This window comes from Nycticebus coucang, chromosome 14 (genome assembly GCF_027406575.1).
Source record: "Nycticebus coucang isolate mNycCou1 chromosome 14, mNycCou1.pri, whole genome shotgun sequence".
NCBI lineage: Eukaryota > Metazoa > Chordata > Mammalia > Primates > Lorisidae > Nycticebus > Nycticebus coucang.
The window spans coordinates 66,368,407-66,395,563 of record NC_069793.1 but is presented as its reverse complement, the minus strand read 5'-3'; the positions used below and the strand labels follow the sequence as shown (position 1 = coordinate 66,395,563).

At 40.4% G+C, this 27,157-nt stretch overlaps 1 protein-coding gene and 1 pseudogene across 3 annotated transcripts in view; both read left to right on the top strand.

The window, feature by feature from the left end:
• Nucleotides 1–27,157, top strand: part of FAM168A (family with sequence similarity 168 member A) — a 221,834-nt gene that overhangs the window by 173,248 nt on the left and 21,429 nt on the right. For 2 of the 3 annotated variants that reach the window (XM_053560544.1, XM_053560545.1), the window contains exons 3-4: nt 19,623–19,703; nt 23,282–23,308. In XM_053560544.1, coding sequence (XP_053416519.1) covers nt 19,623–19,703; nt 23,282–23,308 — 108 coding nt within the window. The remainder of the gene's footprint in view (nt 1–19,622; nt 19,704–23,281; nt 23,309–27,157) is intronic. The other variant, XM_053560546.1, reaches the window with a different exon arrangement.
• LOC128565255 (mitochondrial folate transporter/carrier-like) lies at nt 7,189–9,064 on the top strand (annotated as a pseudogene).

The window sequence follows — 27,157 nt, the reverse complement described above, 5'->3', positions numbered from 1 at the left end:
AGTCCCAGCTACTCGGGAGGCTGAGGCAAGAGAATCGCTTAAGCCCAGGAGTTGGAGGTTGCTGTGAGCTGTGTGATGCCACGGCACTCTACCGAGGGCCATAAAGTAAGACTGTCTCTACAAAAGAAAAAAACAAAAAAACAAAAAAACAGCTTAGGTGGAAGGATCATTTGAGCTCAAGAGTTCAAGACTACAGTGATCTATGATTGTACTATTGTACTCCAGCTCAGGAAACAGAACAATACCCCCATCTCTTAAAAAAAAAAAAAAAAAAAAGAAGAAGAAGAAGAAGAAATATCTCAACTCAGTAACTAAAACTTTAACCTTAATACACTGGGAAAATAAAGAGGAAACGAAATCTAAAGGAAATAAAGGGAAGGAAATAGTAAAAATTAGAGCAGAAATCAATGAAATAAAATAAAAACAATAAAATCATTAAGATATAAATTGGTTATTTAAAAAGATAAGCAAAATTGACAAACTTTTTAGCTAAACTGATCAAGAATACAAAAGAGGACTGTAAAAAAAAAAGAATATAAAAGAGAGATGAATCCAGTTACTAAAACTGAGATTGATAGATACAGGGACCATCACTACTGACTTTACAGAAATAAAAAAGAATATAAGGAAGTACTATGAACAATTATATGCCAACAATTAGAGACTGAGTGAAATGGGCAAATTCCTAGAAGGACACAAACTAACAGCACTGACTTATGGAGTCAAAATCTGAATTCAGGGTCAGCACCTGTAGCTCAGTGACTAGTGCACCAGCCACATACACCAGAGCTGGTGGGTTTAAATCCAGCACAGGCCTGCCAAACAACAATGACAACTATAACCAAAAAATAGTTGGGCGTTGTGGCGGTTGCCTGTAGTCCCAGCTGCTTGGGAGGCTGAGGTAAGAGAATTGCTTAAGCCCAAGGGTTTGAGGTTGCTGTAAGCTGTGACGCCACAGCACTCTACCAAGGTCTCAAAAAAAAAAAAAAAAAAAAAAAAGAAATTGAATTCAGTAGAAAATCTGAATGGATCTATAACAAAAACAGAGATTTAGTAATCAAAAAAATTTTCCACAAAGAAAAGCCCAGGGCAGACAGTTTAATTGGTGAGTTCTACCAAACATTCAAATTAGAATTAACACTAGTTCTCCACAAAATTTTACAAAAAATTGAAGATGAAGAAACACATCCTAAGTCATTCTCTGAGGCTAATATTACCTTGATACCAAAACCAAAGATAACTCAAGAAAGTGATAGACCAGTATCCCTTTTGAATATAAATGCAAAAAAAATTTTTTTTTTTTTTTTTTTTTTGAGACAGAATCTCAAGCTGGGTAGAGTGCTTTGGCATCATAGCTCACAGCAACTTCCAACTCTTGGGCCCAAGTGATCCTCTTGCCGCAGTTTTTCTATTTTTACTAGAGACGGGGTCTTGATTTTGCTCAGGCTGGTCTCAAACTCGTGAGCTCAAGCAATCTATCTGCCTTAGCCTCCCAGAATGCTAAGATTACAGGCATGAGCCACCATGCCCAGCCTTTGTTTTTTTTTTTTTTGAGAGAGTCTCACTTTGTTGCCCTGGTAGAGTGCTGTCGCATCATAGCTTACAGCAACTTCAGACTCCTGGGCTCAAGCTATTCTTTTGCCTCAGCCTCCTGAGTAGCTAGGACTACAGGTGCTGGTTGCAAAACCTGATTATTTTTAGAGGCGGGGGTGTCTCGCTCTAGCTCAGGCTGGTATCAAACTTGTGAGCTCAAGCAGTCCACCTGCCTAGGCCTCCCAGAGAGCTAGGATTACAGGCGTGAGCCACTGCACCAGGCCTAAATGCAAAATTTCTTAACAAAATGCTTGCATTGTTTTAGATCTTTTCCCATGCTTGATATTGTCAAACTATCCTGTTTATGTGTATTTTGCTGATCACTAGTGTAGTTGAACGTCTTTTTCCTTTCTCTTCTTTCTCCCCAGTAAATTGATTTCTTCTGTGAATTGTTGCCTGATTAGATTCTTTTGACTTTCATTTCTTGTTGATTAATGTGAGTTTTTTCTTCTTATTATCAGGCCTGTGTTGTATGTGTTACAAATGTCTTTTCTCTTTGTGCCTTTTAACTTTATTTATGATATCTTTTGTCATACAGAACCTTTCATTTTGATGAGTTAAATTTATTATCCTTTTCTGTTTCTTCCTTTTGGTCTCATCTAAGAAATAATTTCTAGTGCCAGGGTTATACTCATATTCTTCCTATTTCTTTTACTAATAGTTTTAAAGTTTTATTTTATATTTAGGCTTCTTGTATTTTTGGAATTGGAGAAGTGTGAGTTGGGGGGTCTAATTTTATTTTTTTACATGAAAAATAAATGTTCTAATATACTTTATTGAATCTGATCAAGATTCTTCCCTTTGCCTGATCCCTTTAAACAGAATACATTAATGAAATAAAAGAGTGAAATGGCCTGAGAGAGAAAGGGATCATTGTCCAAATTATAAATTTGCAAAATTTCACCTTGTTGTTTTATCTGTTTTTAGAAGATAAATGCACAGATGCTAGGGACCATTCACCAAACTCCCTATAAAGTGGTGAGTACCTCCTTATAGATGTTGGAGTGGGGGGAAGCAGCAGCAACTGTACACTCCTGGAGTGGAAATTGAGACAGAATAGGCCATTTGCTTTCCATTTAAATTTCTCCAGCAGGTAGGGGGACTACAGACCTATTTTTAGATTTGTTAAAGAGTATTTTCCTCAAGGAATAGCACACACTTGACTATATGTTACTTACCTAGGAATAATTATATTATTAGCATCTAAGCAGCCTATTTTCTTATCTTTTTGTTGTAGTTGTTGATACTGTTTGTACACTAAAGATGTACCAAGTTAAGCCTGCTTTGATTTTAGCAGGCTTCTCCTAGGGCTCAGCCTAGGAGAATGACCCAGACAAAAGTTGCTGATCTTTAACCTGGATATGTATGTTTTCCCTGAAGGTACTGCACAACTCTGAGCACAAGTGATTTGTGGATATTTCCTGGTATGTTGTTTCCTCAGGGCGAGTTTTCTTGCCCATGCTAAAAACAGTGCCTCACTTATATTCACTCCCTTTGCAAATTCCCTGGGGCTAACCAGTAGGAGGCTGGGTGGGTGGGCCTTGAATCCAATACACTGATTACCTCAGATTCAGCACTACAGAGCTGCTGCCTGCTGGCGTGGGCTGACCTACATTCTTTCCAGTATAGCACTTTCAGCTAGTAAGAGAAATTCAGATTCAGGCATTTTTCTGGAGCTAACAGATTCAAAGATCTATTTAATTTATTTTCCTGCCTTCTGCCTATGAAAGAAGAGGAGGAAAAAGTCTACAAATCCTGTGGTTAGAGTGTTTCCCATCTTGCTTTGCAGCTTCTCAGCCCACACCATTAAAAATGGGTCTGAATATCCGTATCAGATTTTGTGGCCTCTGCTCCTAAACATCTTTGTAACTGTGTTCTTATCCCGTTTTTACTAGCCTTTTCCTTTGGGCTACTGCAATACTTCCTATCATGTCCCTCCCCTGATCTTCTTCACTCTGAATTCCTTTCTATTCTATTGCTTGAGTAATTTTTATAAAACACAAATCTGAAATCCCCCATTTTATGTATTTCTTTATTCATTTATTTATTTCTCTATTTAAGGTTTTTTTGTTTTTGTTTTTTTTTAATTTGTCATTCATCTTTTATTTATTACATTTCTGTAGTATAAGATTTTTAAAAATTTTCATTTCATCAAATTGATCGATTTTTTTCTTTATTAAATCATAGCTGTGTACATTAATGCGATCATGGGGCACCATACACTGGTTTTACAGACCGTTTGACACATTTTCATCACACTGGTTAACATAGCCTTCCTGGCATTTTCTTAGTTATTGTGTTAAGACATTTTTATTCACTTGTTTTTGTTTTTGAGACAGAGTCTCATTTTCTTGCCCTGGTAGAGTACTGTGGCAACAAAGCTCACAGCAACCTCAAACTCTTGGGCTCAAGCAATCCTCTTGCCTCAGCCTCCCAAGTAGCTGGGACTCCAGGTGCCCACTCCATTGCCCAGCTAGTTTTTTATTTTTTATATTTTTTTAAGAGATGGGGTCTCGCTCTGACTCAGGCTGGTCTCTAATTCCTGAGCTCAAGCAATCCACCCACCTCAGTCTCCCAGAGTGCTAGGATTTCAGGCATGATCCACTGTGCCCAGCTCAAATTCCCAGTTTTAAAACCCTGCAACTGCTTCCAATTATTTACTGAAAATTTCATCCCTTAACCTGGCATTCAAATCCTTTCACTATCCATCCCCTAAGCTACCTTTTTATCTACATTTCCTGCTACTCTTCCTCCCACATACTGAACTCTTTGTCATTTCCCGAATATGTCATGCACTTTCACGCCTTCATACATGAAATGGATATGTATTTCTTTGTCTCCATCCCCATTTACCTAAGAAACTGTTCTCATTCATCATTGTTCAAGGTCAACTAAAATGTTTCTTTCTCTAAGAAACCATTTCCAAATATCCCAAACCCATTCTTCTTCGTTGACTCCTTGGCATTCTGATAACACTTCCCAACATCCTCTAATTATATATATTATGTATATATGCCATATATATTGATTTAAATAACTCATATTATTTTCCCATCAGATTATAAACTCCTATGTGAAGAACCTAGCACCATGATTGCCACAGAGTAAGCATTCACTAGATGCCATTATAATGAGGGTTAAGAAATCTGGATTAAGGGAGGCGCCTGTGGCTCAGTCGGTAAGGCGCCGGCCCCATATTCCGAGGGTGGTGGGTTCAAACCCAGCCCCGGCCAAACTGCAACCAAAAAATAGCCGGGCACTGTGGCGAGTGCCTGTAGTCCCAGCTGCTCGGGAGGCTGAGGCAGGAGAATTGCTTAAGCCCAGGAGTTGGAGGTTGCTGTGAGCCGTGTGAGGCCACGGCACTCTACCAGGGGCCATAAAGTGAGACTCTGTCTCTACAAAAAAAAAAAAGAAATCTGGATTAAGTCACTGTAGGCCTTCACTGACCACCATTGCCATAGTTTCATTATGTCCATTCAATTAAAAAAAAATTATTTTTAGGGTGGTACCTGTGGCTCAAAGGAGTAGGGCACTGGCCCCATATGCTGGAGGTGGTGGGTTCAAACCCAGCCCTGGCCAAAAACTGCAAAAAAAAAAAAAAAAAAATTTTTTTTATTAAATCAGGAAATAGCCATCAGCAGAAAAATGAACAAGGCAGAAAGAAAATTTTTAATTGTTTTAAGGGAAGGGAACTTATAAATTGAAGTCTGATCAGACATGAGCAAACAAGATGGGGCAAGATTGAAGGAATTGGATCTGTTGTGGTTGGACAAAAGAAAATTCAGGAACAGACATGTTCTGTGACGGTAGAAGTAGGATTGATGCTTGAGAAGGTATTCAGGGTAAGATTCCTCATAAGGCAGATTTTTAGCTCAAAGTGAAGAATTTTCTGACCTTCAGAGCTCTCCAACAGGAACTTTGACTGAGAGGTTCTGAATATACAGTCATTCATTAGAAGGGTGTGCCAGCAGAAGATGTGTTTATAGCTGTCCATATAAAGGATATTCCTGTGCTGAGTGACAAATTAGACTCAAGTAACCTCTAATGCCTCTTTCTTCCAACTCTATAATTCAGTGCCTGTGGGATACCTTTCAATAACTCAAGCATGACCTATATTAGAACACTGAGTGGAAACAGAATAGCTTTATTGTTAACAGAACCATCTTTGACCAAATTGATTCTCCAGAGTAATTTCCTGTTTACCCTAGTTTTGAAGATAAAATGAAAGGATTTTGTCAAAGTAAATGGTAGCCAAATCTAGGGTTTACTTTAAATAGACTCATGTTTTGAGGAGATATGGTGTAGGTTGGTAGGAATAGCCTTGTCTCAATCAACAGGCTTGAGTTTTGTGACCAGTCTGTACTTACTAGCTATATGAGTAAGATAAATCTCAGTATCCTCATCTCTAAAATGGAACTAAAGATGTTTTGTATATTTTGTTAGGGTGAAGATTAAATCAGATAAAGAAGTGCCTAGCTAGCCCAGTGCCCAGAACATAATACAGATTCAAAAATTATATCCTTCCTCTTGCCCTTTATTATTTTGAAAGAATAAGGTTTTTTGTTTTGTTTTGATTTTGGTCAGCCTGGGGGTGTTATTAGGGGGCAGTTCTAATTTCAGTAATAAGCTTCAGACCTAAAATGTCTTCATTGCTTAAGTGTTTCCCTGCACACAAAGGAGTAAGCCTCTTTGCATTTCTGAGCTAGGGAGTTAGTCTTCTACTACTAACCTTTTCATACTCTGGTATTTTTCACTTCTAAGGATCAAATATTTTCTTTTTTTTTTTTTTTTGGCCGGGGCTGGGTTTGAACCCGCCACCTCCGGCATATGGGACCGGCACCCTACTCACTGAGCCACCGGTGCCGCCCAGGATCAAATATTTTCAAAAACAGTCCCCTGTTTTCTGTTGAAAGCAATCTCTAATTTACATATTAATAAAAAAATAGCTTTACATTTCTTTAGTCCTAATCCTAGTAACAACAAGAAAAGAGGATTAGATTGTATTGACATCTATAAAGCAATTAAAATGTACACATCAAAATTCCAAGAAATCTGATCACTACTACGGCCTTTGGGATAATATAAAGGAGAAAAGCTCACTTGTCTATATATTCTCTTTACTCTTGACCTTCAAAAAATATAAATACAGAAGGGGCAGATTTACTTCCCAGGACTAAATTATAGTAATTTGGTAGGTGTGGGAAAGACATTGCTGTTGGGATTACTTTCCTTGTTCTGCTACTGACTCACTGAATAATCTTAGCCAAAAAGTTATTTCACCTCTGAGCTTCTATTAAGTTATTTACAGATGGGATAAATAACATTAGAGGCCCAGCTTGATGGCTTACACCTATAACCCTAGCACTTTGGGAGGCTGAGGTGAGAGAAGATTGCTTGAGGTCAAGAGTTTGAGATCAGCCTGAGCAAGAGCAAGACCTCATCTCTACTAAAAAAATAGAAAAAATTATCCAGGTGTGGGGTGGTGCATGCCTATAATTCCAGCTACTTAGGAGGCTGTGCCAGAAGGAGTGGGTAAGCCCAGGAATTTGAGGTTGTAGTGAGTCATGATGATGCTGCTACACTCTAGCTTGCGTGATGGAGTGAGACTTTGTCTCAAAAACAAGCAAACAAAGGAACATCAGGGTTGAGTTGAAGCTGAAATGACAATCAGGTGTGAAAATATTTTTTGTCTGAGCAGTAGGTGAAATAGATATAGTATGATATTTCAACTCAATATACAATCATGTGTAGCTTAACAAGGGGGGTATGTTCAGAGAAATGCACGGTTAGGTGATTTATTTACATAAACCCAGATGGTACAGTGAGGCTATAAACATGGACAGCATGTTACCATACTGAATACTGTAAGCAATGTAACACAATGGTATTTGTGCGTCTAAACTAAACATAAAAGAGGTATAAGTATAGGGCGGCGCCTGTGGCTCAAAGGGATAGGGCGCCAGTCCCATATGCTGGAGGTGGTGGGTTCAAACCCAGCCTTGGCCAAAAACCACAAAAAAAAAAAAGGTATAAATATACACAAAAATAAGTATAAGGCCAGGTACAGTGGCTCATGCCTGTAATCCTAGCACTCTGGGAGGCTGAGGCAGGTAGATTGCTTGAGCTCACAAGTTCGAGACCAGTCTGAGCAAAAGCGAGACCCCATCTCTACTAAATATAGAAAAACTGAGGCAAGAGAATAACTTGAGCCCAAGTTGGAGGTTGCTATGAGCTATGATGCCACGGCACTCTACCCAGGACAACAGTTTGAGACTCTGTCTCAAAAGAAAAAAAAAAATTAAAATATAAAAGATTTTTAAAATGGCACACTTGTTTAGGGTACTTACTATGAATGGAGTTTGCAGGATTGGGGGTTGCTCTGGGTGAGTGAGTGGTAAATGAATACCCAGGACATTACTGTACACTACAGTGGTAGTGTAAACTTTATAACTGTATACTTAGGCTACACTAAATTCACAAAAAATAGTTTTTCTTGGCTCCTGGGTGGCAGTTGTTGCCCTGATGGCAGCCACTGCATCTCATCCCATCTCTGTGGCCTTGGGTGCCGTGGTGTTGGCAGCCCCAGAGCCTATGATGGGCCAGGGCCAGTGAAGGTCTGGAGCATGGTCTTCTGCCACATCCAGTATGAGAACCTGGTAGTGGGTGTGAGTGGAGGGGTCTGTCCAACCTTGAGCTGTATCTGCTCGACCTTGTGAAGATCCACTTTGCTGTGAGTGATAGATTAGAACTGATACTGAAATATACAGGAATTTTACATTGCTTGACTACAGGGACTTTATCTTTCTCTTACAATGCAATCCAATCATATAAGACAGAAGGAAGAGCTGAATATTTAGAGGCGACAGAATACCCTCATCTCAACTGCTGAAGCTGGAGCCATGACCCCTCTGCATTACAAACTCATGATGGCTAACAAAAACTCATCTGATGTTACAGTGTGATGGTATTGTTAATTCCCCAAAGCAGCAACATAAAGGAATGTTTGCTACACTTGTGAAAATATATAAATATGAAGGTATACACGGATTGTATAGGTATTTATTCCTGAGCTCTTTGCAACATCCCTTGATGCCCTTCAGTTTATGGCATATGAACTGTTGAAGTTGAAGTACAACCAGCATATCAGTAGATTACCAGAAACATAGTTGAGCACAGTAGAGTACATATCTGTTGCAGCAATATCCAAAATAATTGCTGTTGCAGCAACATACTAGTATCAAGTTGACCTGAGAGAAAAGAGAAAGTAAGCTAAAAGAAAATAATTCCAAAATATCTGCTCAAGGTGGCTATAAGGTTTTTTATGTTTAAGGTATAAACTCTAAAGAATAGTAACATGGCTCGTGATCACAATTAGTCTAATTGTTAGCAGTTAAAGAACTCCTAAGGTTTCATAATGTTTTTCTGCTTTTTGCCTTCCTCATATGGATGGGACTTGGATACCTCTGCTTGAAATGACTGCCATCAACATAATACCAAAACTGACATCAAGTGTAGTTGCACAAACCTCTTCATTTCATTATTCAACTAGAAGTTGATTTGCAACATTTGCTAAATGGATTAGATGAATGTGCTGCTTTTTCTGAATTTATTTGCCTGGGTTGGCTTTAAAATTAATCTTTGTGCAATAGCAAGAAAATAGCTTCTTACAAGAAATGTCATTGTGTGTTTCCAGGGTAAATTAAACTTTCAGGATTTACTGGATAAAATGCTACTTATCTAGACCATTTTAGAATTAAAAATTTTTAGTGAGAGGGCAGTGCCTGTGGCTCAAAGGAGTAGGGCGCCGGCCCCATATGCCGGAGGTGGTGGGTTCAAACCCAGCCCCGGCCAAAAACTGCAAAAAAAAAAAAAAAAAAAAAAATTTTTTTTAGTGAGAAAAAATGACTTTAAATGTGCTTTAGTTATAGTTCACTTGGAACACACTAATTACAGAAACTTGAAGTTACGAACTTCTCTGAGAAATGTGACATCTCTTATCATTATTGTTATTTTTTTTCCCAGAGACTTCCATAATTTAAAATGTAATCCTGGATCCAGTTTTTTTTTTTGGGGGGGTACTTGGTATAGTTTAAATTTTTTAAATCTGAACTTCTATGATCCGGCTATGTTGGCCTTTATTTAACATAAGTGGTTATAAATCATTTATTGGAGATGCTAAATAGATCACCTTTTAGAGATGGTTGAGTGTTTGGGATGTGTTTGCTGATAACCTAGATGAGAGGCTTTTAACTTTCTACTAAATTTTCACATATTTGGGTCTAGATCCAAAATAAATGATAAATGTACATTGGTCACTCAGTTCAGATCGAAATACAAATTATATTAATGACCATTACTGATTTCACTTTTAATAGTCATTGTAGATATTTATAAATATAAAGGTCTACCCCAGGGGGATGCCAGAATAATACTAGTATTTTTTATTTATCATGAGCATCTATGAGTGCTGTTAAACTATCATCTACTTGTTGTAAATAAAAATAAAAAAATATGGGTTTTCAAGGCCATATTTAAGTAGGCCTTTGAAAATAGGTCTATTTTTTGTATTTTAGAAATGGCATTATTTTAAAAATAAAGACAAAATAATAAAAATTCTTCAATAATAATTTAATCTTAGCTTTCTGTAACTTTTATTTATAAACTTAAAAATTTTTAAAGCACTTTTTTACTCTTTTATAATAATTCTTAGCTTAAAACAGATTGTACAGTTGTGCAAAAATATCATGTTTTGTTTATATACTTATTTTATAAGCTTTTTCTATTTTAAATTTAATTTTTTTTTTTTTTTTACCTTTTATCAAAAACTAAGGTGCACACACACAATAAAAACTAAGACACACACATTGGCTTAGGTCTGTACAGAGTCAGGATCATCAATATCACTGCCTTCCACTTCTGCATCCTGTCCCACCGGCAGGTCTCCAGGGGCAGTAACATGCATGGAGCTGTCATCTCCTATAACAGGGCCTTCCTTGGAAATACCTCCTGAAGAACTTCCTAAGGCTGTTTTATAGTTAACTTGTTTTTAATAAGCAGAATGAGTACACTCTAAAATAATTACAAAAGTATATAGTATAGTAAATGCAGAAACCAGTAAGTTATTTGTTATCATTATCACATGTCATATACCATGCATAATTATATGTGCTATATTTTTATGTGGCTGGCAGCACAGTAGGTTTGTTTACACCAGTGTCATCACAAATACATTATGCATTGTACTGTGACATTAGGGATGGCTACAACATCAGTAAATGATAGGAATTTTTCAATACCATTGTAATCATATGGGACCATTGTAATCATATGGGACCACTGTCCTGTATGTGCTCAGTCATTAAACCGAAACATTGTTATGCAGCATGTTGACAGTATTTTATTCCCAATGAGCTTAATCACATCCACTCAGACTTTAGGGGGACAAATATACTCTGCTCACTTGGGTGGGACTGAACCTTTCTTTTTTTTAAGAGACAGAGTCTCACTTTATCGCCCTCGGTAGAGTATTGTGGCATCATAGCTCACAGCAACCTCCAACTCCTGGGGCTTAGGCGATTCTCTTGCCTCAGCCTCCCAAGTAGCTGGGATTGTAGGTGCCCGCCACAACGCCTGGCTATTTTTTGTTGCAGTTTGGCAGGGGCCAGGTTCGAACCCGCCACCCTAGGGGATATGGGGCCAGCACCCTACCCCACTGAGCCACAGGTACTGCCTGGGGCTAAGCCTTTCTGGGGAATCTTTGGACTGCTTGGAGAGAATATTTCAGCAGAAAATAACCACAAACTAACAAGTGCTCATGTGACTGGAACCTTTTATTCTAGCAGTGAGAGACAAATAGTGATCACATAAAAAAATGAGAAAATATATAGTATTGCTAGTTAGTACTGTGGAAAAAAACCATAAGAGGGTGGCGCTCCTAGCTCAGTGGGTAGGGCGCTGGCATTCTAGGAAGAGAGAACAGAAAGGGCAAAAGTGCTCAGATAGGAAGGTACTTGACACATTTGAGGAATATCTAGTAGCTGGGGGAAATTAGCAAGAGAGCAAATAATGGAAAAAGTAGTGGGGACTCAGGTGGTCATTAAAAGGATTTTACTGTCATTGTCATGGGAAGCTACTATAAGGCTTAAAGAAAGGAGTTACATCATCTTAATGTTTTAACAGGTTCACTCTGGCTGGGAAATAGGCTATATGGGATTAAAGTTAGAAGCAGGGAGACCAGTTATGAAACTGTTGCAATAATAAGATTAAAAATAATGATGAATTAGACTAGAATAGAAAATGTGTAGTCAATGAGGTATGGTCAGATTCTGACTATACTATATTGAAGATAGAATGGAAGGTGGATGTGGATAGGAGAAAAAGAATAGAGTCAAGCATTAGTAAGGTTTTTGACCCAAGCAGCTAGAAGAATAAGTTGTCATCTATTGATATGCAGAAAACTACTGAGGATGGGATTGAAAGGGAATGAGAAGACAGGAAACAAAAATTTATTTTTGAATCTCTTACATTTGACATACTAATAACTAACTTTTTGAAGGCTTAACTATTTGCCTAAGATCTCTACTGCTTTGAGATCTTAACTAATTTAATATTTCTAGCAACCTATAATATTAGGTAAATATTTTATTAGTCCCATTTACAGATGGGAAACTAAGTCACAGAGAGTTTAAAGGGCACAAATAATTACTGGTGTTGCTAGGATACAAACCTAAGCAATCTTGCTCCAGAGCCCACACTTTTAACCACTGTACTGCATAGCCTTGCTATCTAGCAAGCATACAAGTGGAGATGCCAAATAAACAGTTTGATACTACGTGAGTCAGGAGTTCAGGCAAGAAATCCAATCTACAAGTATGAAACTTGGGTGTAATCAATGGACAGATGAAGCGATAGAGGTAGGTTAGGGCCAGCCACATAAAGGGAGACGTGGTCACAAGAAGGCAAAATGATGACATCAAGTCCACAGAAGATAACCTACCTTCTCTGATTTGCTGCTCCTTAGAGCCAAGGAGAGCACAAGCCAAGCCTCTTACTGATGCCCCCAAAATGCAACCCCACCCTCCACCCTCCCATGCTTCTGCCTGGAATGTCCTTCCATCTCTTTTTAGTCTATATCCAGGGATACCTAGAACCCTGGCAAATAATAGGTAGTAAATAAATGATGGTTGATCATGACACTTTTCAGGCTTTATTCTAACTATCCACTTATTTTTCTCATCAATTAGTGACTCTGTCAAGGTCAGGGACCCAACCCTGTTGGATTTGTTTCTTTTGTTTTTAAACCACTTATAGCTCTGAATACAGCCTACTTGGTAATCTCTTGCATACCTGTTCTCTGCCTTATCTCTAGGCAAACATCATCATCAACAGAACCAGCAAGATGAAAAATATCAGTTGGGGACAAGGAAACAAAATAGATCAAAATGATGCCAGCATAGTCCCTCACGCCTGTAATCCTATCACTCTGGGAGGCTGAGGCAGGTGGATTGCTTAAGCTCAGGAGTTGAGGTTGCTGTGAGCTACAGTGATGCCATTGCAGTCTACCCAGGGTGACAGAGTGAAACTCTTAAGACACAAATAATTGGTGGTGTAGCCAAAATTACTCTCTATGCCAAGTTCTTAGTTCTGGAGATTCAAGGAATGAGTCCATGGACCATTGAATAAGCAAAAGGACAGATTTTATTGATAGATAAAGAAATAGATAAGGGTAAGAGGAGAACAGAACCCCCAACAGTAGAGTGGGGAGCCCAGGTGGGCAGCCCATTTGGGCCTTCTGTCTAGGGGTTTATATATTGCTTTTCCTATCCTGCAGGCAGGGGATTTGGGGGAGATGGAATGTATGTTTGGTATATATCGTAACTAGCCAGGGGCCTGTGGGCAGAAATTAATTTCAAAACTGCCCCTATGTAGGAATATGGCACACTTCTCTGCCCAAGGAGAAGCCAAGAGAGGCAGCCCAGATGAGATACCAGTTTGTTCAGAGACTGCTGCTTACAAAGAACCTGTTTGTGTCCAGAGATGGGGGTCTGTGATGAGACTGATTTCTGAGCTCACCCAGGCCTAGAAAATGGGAGTCCCTGTTTAGTCCTGAGTGGGAGAACCCTGTATCACTAGGGCTCAAAGAAAAAAGAATATTAGAAGTGGGGAGGAAGCCCAGCTTACCTATGATGATAATCTTTTTAGCAAAGAAAGTTGATGATGGGGAAGGCATGTTCTCTACTAGCTAAATAGGCTATCAGCTACCCTGCCTTTGAGAAGCTCGGGTGCTTGGTGTCCAGGCTGAGGGGAAGGGTGGGGTGGTCTGCTGATAGAGTAGGAAAGGGGAGGGAGGAACTGCGAGCTGTTGCATGCAGGCTAATGAGACATAGCTGTGCCTTCAAGGAGCTTACTGTTTGAGTAAGAGGGTAAAGAGAGGATAGGAAATATAAACCATTGAAGTGTAGAGTGCAGTAAGTATAATGTGATAAGATAATTGGGGCATGCATGTGTCTTCAAATTTGTTCTATTCTAAAGGATAGAAGCTACAGGAGTCAGGTTTGATGCAATATGAGAAAGCACTTGCTGACAATCAGAGTAGTCTCATGGTGGAATGGGGGTCTCAGGAAAGGAAGGAGTTCAGTCAGTAGATATGTAAGGGTTAAGATGAATGATTCCATGAGGGTGTTGTAACAGAAGCTCTAGCCCCAAATGTGAGCTTTAAGGTACTTTCTAACCTTAGCAGTCTGTGACCCTACGTCCTTCTCTTTTTCTGGGCCTCAGGATGTCATCTGTAACATGAAGAAAGGTAGACCAAGTAAAGCTCCCTATGCTGCTGCCATTCTGTAATATCTGCCATATTCAAGTAAATTGAAGATAATTCTACTTGGAAACATTAAAGGAAGATCCCATAATTGCAACTAAAGTAAAGACATCTGAAATGATAGGACAAGAGTATAATTACTTGTGGCTGCACAGCCCCTCACATGAAGCTGAATACAGATTTTAGCCATTAAAACTGCCTTGTTTGGCTTTCCAGATCAGACTCCTTTCTTCTTGAGAAGTGGCACATCTCCAGTTTGCTAATTAAGTGACAAGTTGGCTACTTCAGTTCTAACATCAGAAAATGGTTAGGGGGTAAAAAGAGATGAATTTTCTTTGGGGTTAGAAAGGATTTAGGAAAAGGCATATTAACAAAGATACATTATTAAAGCTCCAATATTTACAAATCCCAAAGAAGCTTTTAGGGATTTAAGGATTTAATCTTTGACTTCTAAAACCAGCTTTCCATTGTCAGTCATAATACCAAGGAGCATTTAAAAACTGCAAGGAGCAGTGAGACAGGCACTTACTTACATACTGCTAGTATAAATACAAATTGATAGTCTTTCCAGAAGCAGTGTGGCAAAGTGTATGAGACTCTTAGCATGTCACTTCTCATCACCTCCTTGTTATTACCCCTGTCTGAGTCCCATCATCTGTTGCCAGTTTGCAATAGCCTCCCAGCTGGTCTTTATGCTTTTCCCCTTATAGTCTCTCTTCAACACAGCTATCAGAGTGAACCTTTTCAAATCATATTGCTCTTCTGTTCAAAACCCAGTGATGACTTCTTATTTCACACAGTAGCCTGTAAGGCCTTGCATGAATTGACTAGCCCTTTGACTTCCTCTAGTATGACTGTACCCCCCCCTTTTTTTTTTTTGTTTTAGACAGAACCTCAAGCTGTCCCCCTGGGTAGAGTGCCATGGCATCACAGCTCATAGCAACTCCCAACTCATGGGCTGAAGCGATTCTTGTGCCTCCACCTCCCAGGTAGCTGGGACTACAGGTGCCTGTCACAATATCCGGCTATTTTTTGGTTGCAGCCATCATTGTTGTTTGGCGGGCCCGGGCCGGATTCGAACCCACCAGCTCAGGTGTATGTGGCTGGCACCTTAGCCCCTTGAGCCACAGGTGCTGAGCCTTTTTTTTTTTTTTAAGGACAGGTATCCCTCTGTTGCCTGGGCTAGAGTATAGTGACATCATCATAACCCACTGTAACCTCCAACTCTTGGACTTAAGCAATCCTCCTGCCTCAGCCTCCTGAGTAACTGGGGCTGCAGTCTCACACCACCATGCCTGGCTAACTTTGCTTATTTTTTGTAGACAAATTTGCTTAGCCCAGCCTTGAACTCCTAGCTTCAAATGATCCTCCTGCCTCAGCGTCCCAGTTACAGACATGAACCACCACACTCAGCCTGACCCCCGTATTTGTTCTACTCCAGCCACCCTGGACTCTTTGCTCTTCGACTCTGACATGTCCCATATGCTCTCAACTTGGCATTTGCACTGTTTCCTTTGTCTGAAATGTTCTTCCTCCAGCTATCTGCTTGGTTAATTCTTACCACTTCCTTCAAGTTTTGGTGGAAATCTTACCTTCTCAATGTGTTTTATCCTGATTATCCTGTTTAATATTGCAATGTCCTCAACCTCAGTACTTTGGCATCTCTGATACACTTTCCCCTACCTTTTTCCTCTTTTCTGTAGCATTGAAGATTTTCTTTGTTTTTGTTTACCTTTTTTTTTTTTTTTTAAGACAGAATCTCATTCTGTTGCCCAGGCTAGAGTGCAATGGCATTAGCCTAGCTCACAACAACCTCAATTGCTGGGTTCAGGAGATCCTCCTGCCTCAGCCTCTTGAGTAACTGGGACTATAGGTGCCCACCACAATGCCCAGCTAAGTTTTTCTATATTTAGTAGAGATAGGGTATGACTCTTGCTCAGGCTTGTCTGGAATTCCTGAACTCAAGCGTTGCTCCTCCCTCATCCTCCCAGAACACTGGGATTGCAGGTGTGAGCCACTGCGCCCAACCTATTTATATTTACTATTTATCCACAACTTTCTCTCACCCTCTTAGACTATAATAAGCTCCACAAGGACAGGAATCTTTGATTTGTTCTCTGATAAAAGTTTCTAAACCAAAGTCTGGTTACTCAAATATGTATTTGTTGAATGGATGACTTTTAAAAATACCCCTATTCTTTGACCTAGAAATCTCCACTTCTAGAACTCATTTCTGAAGAAATAATCAGCCATAGATTTATTTAGGTTATTAACTATTATAAAAATAAAAATTTTCAAACAACCTAAACATCTAAAAACAGATGGTTAATGGTTAAATGATTTAATATATCTATATGTATAATGGAGTAACATAAAGATATTAAAAATATGGTTTTGAAGAATATATACGTACATGGGGAAATATTTACAATGTTAAAATGAAAAGTTGAATATAAAACTGTATATACCAGGCAGTGCTGTGACTCAGTGAGTAGAGCACCAGCCCCATATACCGAGGGTGGCAGGTTCGAACCCAGCCCCAGCCAAACTCCAACAAAAAAAAAATTTGCCAGGCTTGGTGGCTCATGCATGTAATCCTAGCACTCTGGGAGGCCAAGGCAGGTGGATAGCTTGAGCTCACCAGTTCAAGACCAGCCAGAGGAAAAGCAAGACCCCCCATCTCTACTAAAAATAGAAACACTGAGGCAAGAGGACTGCTTGGAGATTGCTATGAGCTATGACGTCACAGCACTCTACCCAGCGCAACAGCTTGAGACTGTCTCGAAGAGAAGGTGGGGGAGGGAGGGAGGGAAGGAGAGAGAAAGAAAGAGAGAAAAGAAAGAAATCCACACAGAATGGGAGAAAATATCTGCAAGTAATATATCTGATAATGGTTTAAGATTCAGAATATATAAAGAACTTCTACAATACAACAGCAAAAAGACAACCCAATTCAAAAATGGGAAAATTATTTGGTTAGACATTCTTCCAAAGAAGATATATGGAGAGTCAGTAAAAAAGATGCTCAGTATCATTATTCATTAGGGAAATGCAAAGCCAAACCAAACTGAATCCCACTTTATACTTACTATACAGGGTAAGTATACAGTAATTTAAAAAACAGAAAATAGCAAGCATTGGTGAGGCTCTAGAGAAATTTGAACCATCACACATGTATATTGCTAGTAGTAATATAAAGTATTGCAGCTGTTGGGAAAAATAGTTTGGTAGTTCCTGGCTCCCATGTTTAGCTTTCAAAGCTAAACATGGGAGCCAGGTTCGGTGATGTGTGCCTGTAGTCCCAGCTACTCAGAATGCTGAAGTGGGAGGATCACTGGAGCCCAACATATTAAGACCCTGTCTCTTTCCCAGAAAAGGCTAAAAAACATGAAATTGGCTTGGCGCCTGTGGCTCAAGCGGCTAAGGCACCAGCCACGTACACCTGACCTGGAGAGTTCGAATCTGGGCCTGCCAAACAACAATGACGGCTGCAACCAAAAAACAGCCAGGCGTTGTGGCGGGCGCCTGTAGTCCCAGCTACTTGGGAGGTGGAGGCAGGAGACTTGCTTGAGCCCAGGAATTGGAGGTTGATGGGAGCTGTGATGCCACGGCACTCTACCCAGGGTGACAGCTTGAGGTTCTGTCTAAAAAAAAAAAAAACATGTAATTCCATTACTCAATATAGATCCCAAAGAACTGAAAACAGGGACTCAAAGAGATACTCATGCTATTGTTCTTTACAGCATTATTCAGGTATCCATCAACAGAAATGGATAAACAAAATGTGGTATATACATAAAAAACAGAGTATTTTTCAGCCATATAAAGGAATGAAGTTCTAGTACATGCTACAACATAGATGAACCTTAGAAATACTATGCTTAGAGAAAGAAGCCAGACACAGAAGGACAAACAGTGTATATTCAATTAACATGAAATATCTAAAATAGGCAAATTTATAGAGACAGAAAGTAGATTAGATGTTACCACAGTGGGGGATGAAGAATGGGGAGTTATTTACTAATGCTTTCAGAGTTTCTGTTTGGGGTGATTAGTGGTTTTAGAAACAAATAGCGAGGTTAGCTGTTCAACATTGTAAATGTAATTACTGCTGCTGAATTGTACATTTACAAATTTACAATTTACAAATGGTTAAAACTGCAGCTTTTGGGCGGCGCTGTGGCTCAGTGAGTAGGGCGCCGGCACCATATACCGAGGGTGGCGGGTTCAAACCTAGCCCCTGCAGAACTGCAACAAAAAAATAGCCGGGCGTTGTGGCGGGCGCCTGTAGTTCCAGCTGCTTGGGAAGCTGAGGCAGGAGAATCGTGTAAGCCCAAGAGCTGGAGGTTGCTGAGTCCTGTGACATCATGGCACTCTACCGAGGGCGATAAAGTGAGACGCTGTTTCTACAAAACAAAAACTGCAGCTTTTATATTATATGTACTTTACCACCATAAAAAAATTTCCTCAAAACCCCCAAACTATATATTTTTTCTTTCTTTTTTTTTATTTTATTTTATTTATGTTGGGGATTCACTGAGGGTACAATAAGCCAGGTTACACTGATTGCAATTGTTAGGTAAAGTCCCTCTTGCAATCATGTCTTTATATATTAAAAATACGTTGAGGTGAGCTGGAGCTGCCTTATTTGAGCACGGGCATCTCTTCTCAACCGTTCCTTCTGGGATGTTAGTAGCTTCAGATTGGCCATGGTAGGAGTATTTTATGCCAGGGCAATTGGCAAATGCTACAAAACAGCCCCCATTCCACCCCTTTTGAGCTAGTTTTTAAAAACTTACCAGCATACCACTAAATAGATGTGTAAAAATGTATAGAAAACCTTCTGGAAGGATAGATGCTAAAAGATTAATGTGTAACCTTTGGAAAGGAGGGTAGTTATGGCAGGAAGGTGAAAGTAGACTTATACCATATAAACAATGTTAACACTTAATATAGCACTTCCATTTTTTTATAGCTAGCATACAGATATATTTCTTATATTGCCTTTAAAAAAAATGGACCTACAATATTCATATATTAGAATTGTAGTATTGGTAACTTTTCTCTTCAGAGGCTCAAAGCTGGTCACACATACTGTTTAAAACAGCCCACAAAGAGACTAAAGGTCAAGCCCAGGAATTGGATTTTAATCTCTTCAACTAAATGTTTTTTCTTGCCCAACTAAATGAGGCTTTTTCTTGTCTCTCTCTAGGTTACCCCACAGCCTACCCAGCAGCGGCCCCTGCCTACAATCCCAGCCTGTACCCTACCAATAGCCCCAGTTATGCTCCAGGTAAGGAGAAAGTGGGGGCAGCGGTGGTGAATGTGGTGGGAGGTGGGGCCCTATTTGGGGAAAAAAAAACTCACCCTACTGGCCTTTTTTTGTCCTTAATGGCTCTGGGCTCAGTCTGTCCCAGCTTGATTCTCCTGGGAGTCCCCTTTGGGAACTGGAGCAGATCAGCCTCGGGGTGTGGGTTGGGAGTAGAATCTCCTTCATTATTCTTGGGACTTAAGGTTGGCCATCTCTCCTATGCTAGAATGTTTGAGATATGCATCCTCCTCACAGAACCTTTTCTGCTCTCCCAAGCAGTGTCCAAATCCATTCTTTGCTCAGTTTCCCCTGAGGCTGCCATTGGGACACACACACACACACAGACACACACAAATACACACTCCTGAGATGTGGATTGGAAGAGAGTGAGAGACTTGCCACCAGAGAATAAAGACCTGGTTTTCATGCTGAAATAAGCTACTTTTATTTTTCAAAATAATAAAGGCCCAACACTTCTTGGGTAGAGATTAAAATGGGTTTGAAAATGTTGAAAAGTTTTATTGCACTTTGGGCAGTGCCTGTGGCTCAGTGGGTAGGGCACCAGCCCCATATACTGAGGGTGGCGGGTTCAAACTCGGCCCCAGCCAAACTGCAATTTAAAAAATGGCCGGGCGTTGTGATGGGCACCTGTGGTCCCAGCTATTGGGGAGGCTGAGGCAGGAGAATCACCTAGGCCCAGGAGTTAGAGGTTGCTGTGAGCTGTGACTCCACAGCACTCTACCAAGGGCAATAAAGTGAGACTCTGTCTCTAAAAAAATAAAGTTTTATTGGATTTTGAGCCAGGAGCATTGCAGAGGTTTTACCTCTGATCTTACCATCATACTTAGCTGGTGTTTTAACATTCAAGAACAGGAAGAAAAATTATAGGCTCCATGGTTAGAAAGTCCTGGGTTTGAATCCTGATCACCTAACTCTTAACTAGGTTTAAGGCCTTGGGCAAGTCACTGTAGCTCACTGAGTTTTCGATGTGACTGCGTGCCTCAGGGTTGTGGATGGTTTTATGTAATTTCCTCTTCATTTACTAAACAAATACTTCCTTGTTGAATGTTCTCCACACTGAGATAGAAATATTTAAAGATGCCATCTTTGCCTGAAGTAGCTTATAGTTTGTTTGGAAGCCTGGCATATAAACAAATTCATTGTAGTACAGTGTGGTAAGTATTGCCAAAGGAATACACATAGGAAGAGAGGAGGGAACAACAGTCTGCCTAGGGATGAAAGTGCAGGGGGCTTCACAGAGGAGGCAGCAGTAGAGACTTGAAGGAGGAGTAGGAGGGGTTCTTTTAAACATACAAAGGAAGAGTGGGTATTGTAGCAGAGGAAAGCATGGACAGGGTCATGGAGAGAGGAGTAACCTGGAAGTAGGGGAGTGGTTGAAGCACAGACTGTGAGGCACTACGTGAATCTGTAATAGCCAGACTTAGGCCTTGATTGTCATGATAATACCCCCAATTTCTTATTTAGCAATTATTATTGTAGAATTAGAAAGCTTCAAAAGACTCCAGAGATCCTCCATTTCAATCTTTTCTCTTGACAGGGGAGGTCCAGAGAGAAACACATTTTGTCCTAAGTTACCTAGTGAATCAGCAGCAGAATATGGACTAGAACCCTTGGCAGATCTCTTTCTCTCAGTCCCATGCTTTTATGTGCTATTTCAGTACTTACTGTATTGTCATTCCCTTTCTTCTGGATATTTAAAGGAGAAAAGAACATGGGCTATCTCTGAAGGCCTAGATTTGAGTCCTGACTCTGTTACTTCCTAGAATAAAGTGACCTTAAAGTCACCTGACCTCTTCGAGCCTTCATTGCTCCATTTGTAAAGTAGGAATCATATCATAATCATATTATAAACACACACACACAGAGATACACACATACCCCCACCCACCATGAAGTTATCAGATAATTTTTGTTTGCCAAAAAAGGAGGGGCTATTGCAAATAAGTGGTGTTACCTCCTAAAGTGCCTCCATAGATGTGTCATTCCACAGACATTTAAATTGGACCTATATCTAAGACCCCCTGGAAGACAATGCATACCATTTTCTTAGAAACTCACAAAATCTATAGAGAGGGTAGTGTTAGCACATTGTGTGAGAAAGCCCACAGCTGGGACTTGGAAGACCTGGGCTGCATCACTAACCCTGCTTCTGATTTGGGTGGCTTTTTTTTTGTTTGTTTTTGTTTTTTCTTTTTTCAATGACATGCACACACAATTGGGTCTGTTTCATATTTGGGGACGCTCATCTCTGCATTCACAATGCAGATTTCCTGACAGCAGTGGGGACTTCCTGCCATGGAGTAGCTGGCTCAAAGTCAGAGAGGACAATGAAGGTTACTCTCTGTTTCCTGCCACAGCCATCCATTTGTAGTGCAGAGAAGTGTCTGCAAAGGAGCCAGGTCTCAGTTTTAAATTTCTTTCACCTACCTCAAGGAGATCAAGAAATTGTTTCAGAAGAGCTATTTTTAGCAGTTCTGAGTCCTTACCTAAGATGTCATCTATCCAGAATATAGGGAAACGGTTCACTCTTTCATTGGTTCTGAAAACAGTGTGGGTACTTAGAGCTTTTTTCCAAGCTTTGAATGATTTCAGGGATGTTATGTAAGAATAATTTGGCCCCACAGGAATCAGGGGCCAGCCAAGACTTAGTTTTCAGAATCTGGAGAGCAAAGAATTTGTCCTATTAATAATAATCTGTCTTGATTACCATTTGATTTCCTAGCAGCCCTATAAAATACAAATATACAGGTATTACTTCTATTTTACATATAACAAACTTGGGGAAGAGTAGGGGAAAGGAATCTGTGCCTTCTGAACACCTCTGTCCAGGCCCTGCACAAAGCATGTTACAAATATTTGTTTTGTTTTTTAATTTCTCCATTTTTAAAGGAACATTCATTTTTACCTAAGTCTTATAAGTTAGAGCTTCTCACCTCAAGTTTGTCCAAAGTTATACAGCTACAAAGAAGTAGAGCTGGGATTCAAACCCAACTTGTCTGACCCTATAGCCTGTGTTCCTTCGATCGTACCACATTGTCCCAGAGGCTTCAGGGAGGGAGTGCCTCTGCATTTGGTCCTTGCTCTCTGGAGCTTAACAGACAAACTCTTTAGAGGCCAAAGATGGCAAGATTGTCCCTGAGCCTTCACTTGCTCTAACAAGTAAAGTCTCTGTCATGTGTGAAATTCCTCTGCAGTTCTTGGGACAGTTGAAATGTATTCTGGATATCACAGACAAGTGAAGAGCCGGAGTTTAGATTTATTTACATCCAGGCAGCTTCTGGGCCAGCTGCCTGGAAGACACCATGGCATCCAAGAAGGTGTCCCCTCCACAATGAATGGACTTTCCTGGATGGCAAGTCTGTCACCCTCTCTAGGGTCAAGGTACTTCCCACCCTCTGCATTCACTGTTTCTTGTGCAAAGGGGATAGCAGCCCAGGGGAAACTGCTATCTTGAGATAAAATCTGTTTATGTAACTGCAATGTGTACAACTTTTCACAAATTCTTAGTGGTAATTTCAACTAACATTTCTATCCAACAGAGTTTCAGTTCCTGCATTCAGCTTATGGTAGGAGAGCTATTTTTCCTCATCTGTATTACAGCCTATGTGTTATCTTGTAACAATGGTAGATCCCTTTTCCTTTCCTCCCCAAATCTCATACCCTAGGCTTGGGCTCCCCCCCAGGTGGCTCAGCAGCAGTTCCTAAAGCATGCAGGAACATGTCTGATGGTGCAAAATCATGGGTTGGAGACACACGTGAACTGTACCCGAGGGCAACAATGAAGGATCATGGCACTAAAAGGCGTCTCTCACCCTAACCTGGCTACAGAATTCAAACAAGCAAATGAACAAAAATTCCAGGGCCTGTATGTGGCTCTTCTGTTTGCTTTTTGGCAGCCTCTGTGAAGGAATACCTGGATATGCTTATTAGAACAAAAAAAAAAAACTATTCTGCCCCAGGATCAGATTTTCCATCACCATCAGCAGTCTGACATGTTTGAAGACCTGGTTGACTTTAGATACAATCTGTTCCCTTAGCCCAGATCTTGAACTCTGGGCTCATTTGGGGGGCATTTTTCTAGATGGTGAGAAAAATGGCGGCCAAGTGTGCTATTGAATGAGAGACCAGAGCTGGGTTCTCTGGGCAGTGTGGACTCCAGGCCCAAGGCACCACGGGAACTTCTGGGCACCTGTGAGGGTCCCAGCAGTGTAACTTGACTAGGTCCTTTTCGTCATAGACAGGAAGGGACCATGAAGGGACTTGATACTTTTACCACCCTCACCTGGGCTGCTCAGGACAATATTTTTTGAAAATCTCTGCATACTTTTTCAACTTTTAACCTTGAATTATTTGGATTGAATTTGTGTGTGGCACATCTTTCAGGAGATGAGCTGTGAAATTTCTCCTTGCCATTACTGTGGGCTGCGTGATCTTGGGCAATTTGCTAATGTCTCCAAGCCATAGTTAGATTGTTTTATTACACATGATCTCTGAGGCCCCTTTAAATGCTAACACACTGTCCTCTTATTTTATTATTTTAATTTTGCTAGTCACAGACATGTTTCTTACATCGTTTATGGAGGGTCATTGTTTGCCTCAGGATATATGAACAGAAGACTCCATAACAAGTTTGAGAAGCTGGCTAGATGGGGTGACCCACATCTGTAATCCCAGCATTTGGGGAGGCCAAGGCAGGAGGATTGCTATGCCCAGGAGTTTGAAGTTAGCCTGGGCAACATAGTGAGACCCTGTCTCCACAAAATTTACTTTGAAAAAAATCAGTTGAGTATGATGGCATGCACCTATAATCCCAGCTATTTGAGGGGTTGAGATGAGAGAATCACTTGAGCTCAGGAGTTCAAGGCAGCAGTGAGCCCTGATCATGTCACTGTTCTCCAGCCTAAGCGACAAAGTAAGACCCTTCCAATTATAATATCTGAAGTAGATATGCATAAAGAGTATGGATAGAGGTCTTCACTTCACAAAATATTCTTTTCCAGGTCCTAAGCTGGCCCTTCAAAGTTACAAAGATCAATAAGAAATGGTCCTTATTCTCAAGGAGCTCATAGTTTAATGGGGAGATGGATAAGATGTCAAACACAGGGGCTTTTAAGAATCATAAGGACAGGTGGTGCCTGTGACTCAAAGGAGTAGGGCGCCTGCCCCATATGCCAGAGGTGGTGGGTTCAAACCCAGCCCTGGCCAAAAACTGCAAAAGAAAAAAAAATCTTAAGGACACTAGGCACAGTGGCTCATGCCTGTAATACTAGCACTCTGGCACTCTGAGAAGCCCAGGTAAGTGGATTGCTTGAGCTCATGAGTTCGAGATCAGGCTGAGCAAGAGTGAGACCCCGTGTCTAAAAAATAGCCAGGCATTGTAGTGGGTGCCTGTACTTCCAGCTACTTGGGATGCTGAGGCAAGAGGATCTCTTGAGCCCAAGAGTTTGAGGTTGCTGTGAGCTATAACATCATAGCACTCTACCAAGTGTAAGGAAGTGGGACTCTGATTCAAAAAAAAAAAAAAAAGAATCATAGGAACTAGGCTAGTCAACTATGTGGGATGTATGAAGAAATTGTGATTAAGGGGTGAGGAGAAGAAAAGCCTTCATAGTAGAAGAGAGTCTTTAGCTCATGATTGATGAATTAAGTTTACTAGGTGGAATTTAGGGAGAGACATACCAGAAGAAGTAACAGTGTGGACAAAAATGCTATGCTGGAGCTCAGACTGTAGCCTATAGGTAGTGGAGAGCTGTGGAATGTTTTTGAAAAAAAGTTTTGTGATTAAGTTTATGTCTGAGAAATATTACTCTGAATGCATGTTGGAGGTTGGAAGGGGCAGGTTTAAAGACAGAACATGAGGAAGCAGTTGCAGTAGTTCAGGTGAGAGATATTAAGAGCTCACATCAGAGCTATCCATTAACTGTGGAAATGGAAGGAGTAACTAGAAGCCATGAGACTGGATGACACTTTATCTTTGACCCTCACATTAGTATTATGAAGTAGTCGGGGAGTGATTATTATTGCCTTTTTATGAGATAACAAACTAAAGCTTAGGTTAAGTGACTTGCCCAAGGTCCCACAGCTAATAAGTGGCAAAGCCCAGGCTAGAACTCAGATGTCCTGATTCAGTACATTGTTCAGGATGATGGTCCCTTGCTGCCTGTTCTCCTTGTGAATGTGCTTAACAGATTGTTCAAGTGTCAGAGGGTGTGAGGGCGCCATATCTAGGGAAGTGAACAACCCAGCACCTGGATGTGGGCAGCATGCTGTGACTGGGTGCATGGTCCTTCACTGCCAAGGGTTCTCTCTCTGTTTGTTTTTTTTTCTTTTAATTGAGGGATAACATACACAGTAAAGTACATGAAGTACACTAAGTCTTAAATGTACAGACTTTAATGTTTTGACACATGTATACACCTATATTTAACTACCACCCAGTTTGAAATAAAAAACATTTCTAGGAAGTAGTCCCTTTCAGGCACCCCAAAGCAGGCGTGTCTGTCGAAGCAGCCTGTCTATCCCCTGGCTCTGTGAGTTTCAGCTGGGACTGTCTTACTCCTACAGCTGAGCTCTGAATCACTACCACCAACAATGTTTTACTTTAGGATGGTACATGGAGGAGCTGGATCATAAAGTACAACTAACGAATGGGGAGGTCAAGTTGCCAGCTAATATTTGGTTTTTGTTTTTCGTTTTCACATTTATTCAGTTGTTTAAATTAGTGAATATTCAAATATAGTACAGAAAATACTAGTACTAATATGCTTTCTTTAAAATGAAACCAGAAGAAAATACTCTTTTATTCAGAAAAACATAGAGTGAGTTCATGTGATCAGTTGGAAAAGGCATAATCAAAGGCACAGCCGCACTTGCTTCTTTCCCGGCTAATCTAGAACATTATTTTACTGTGTATCATGCTGTCTTGTTCACTCCCTGGTTGGCGTGTGGCTGTGTTGCATCCTCAGCTAGACCATACGTACTTTGTCTGCGGTGACCATGACCTATGTGTATTCCTGTCTGCCGCGGCGCTCCCCTCAGTGCTGAATTCAGTGTAGGCCTCAGCACTCTTTAGTTAATTTTGATTTACTTACTTTGTCACACAGTCCTTCAGGCTAATGTCAGACTTGTGGCTTATGATAACAATTGTGGTAAAGGATGTACTATTTGAAGGAAAATACTGGAGTGGAACAGAACCTCCAGATTCCCAATTCCTATAGCCATATTCAGGCCTTCTGCCCTTGGTGGAGTTCCTATGGGGTCTCAAAGGCATGGGCTTGCTGTGTATGACATTTCAGAGCTACATGTTTCACTTTTTAGAGAGTTGTTTTGAGCCACAGCTTTGCAGCCATGTGGAGTGGCAATTTCTAAATTTGGAGATATCTTCATAAGATTTTTCAACACTAATTGGACTCTTC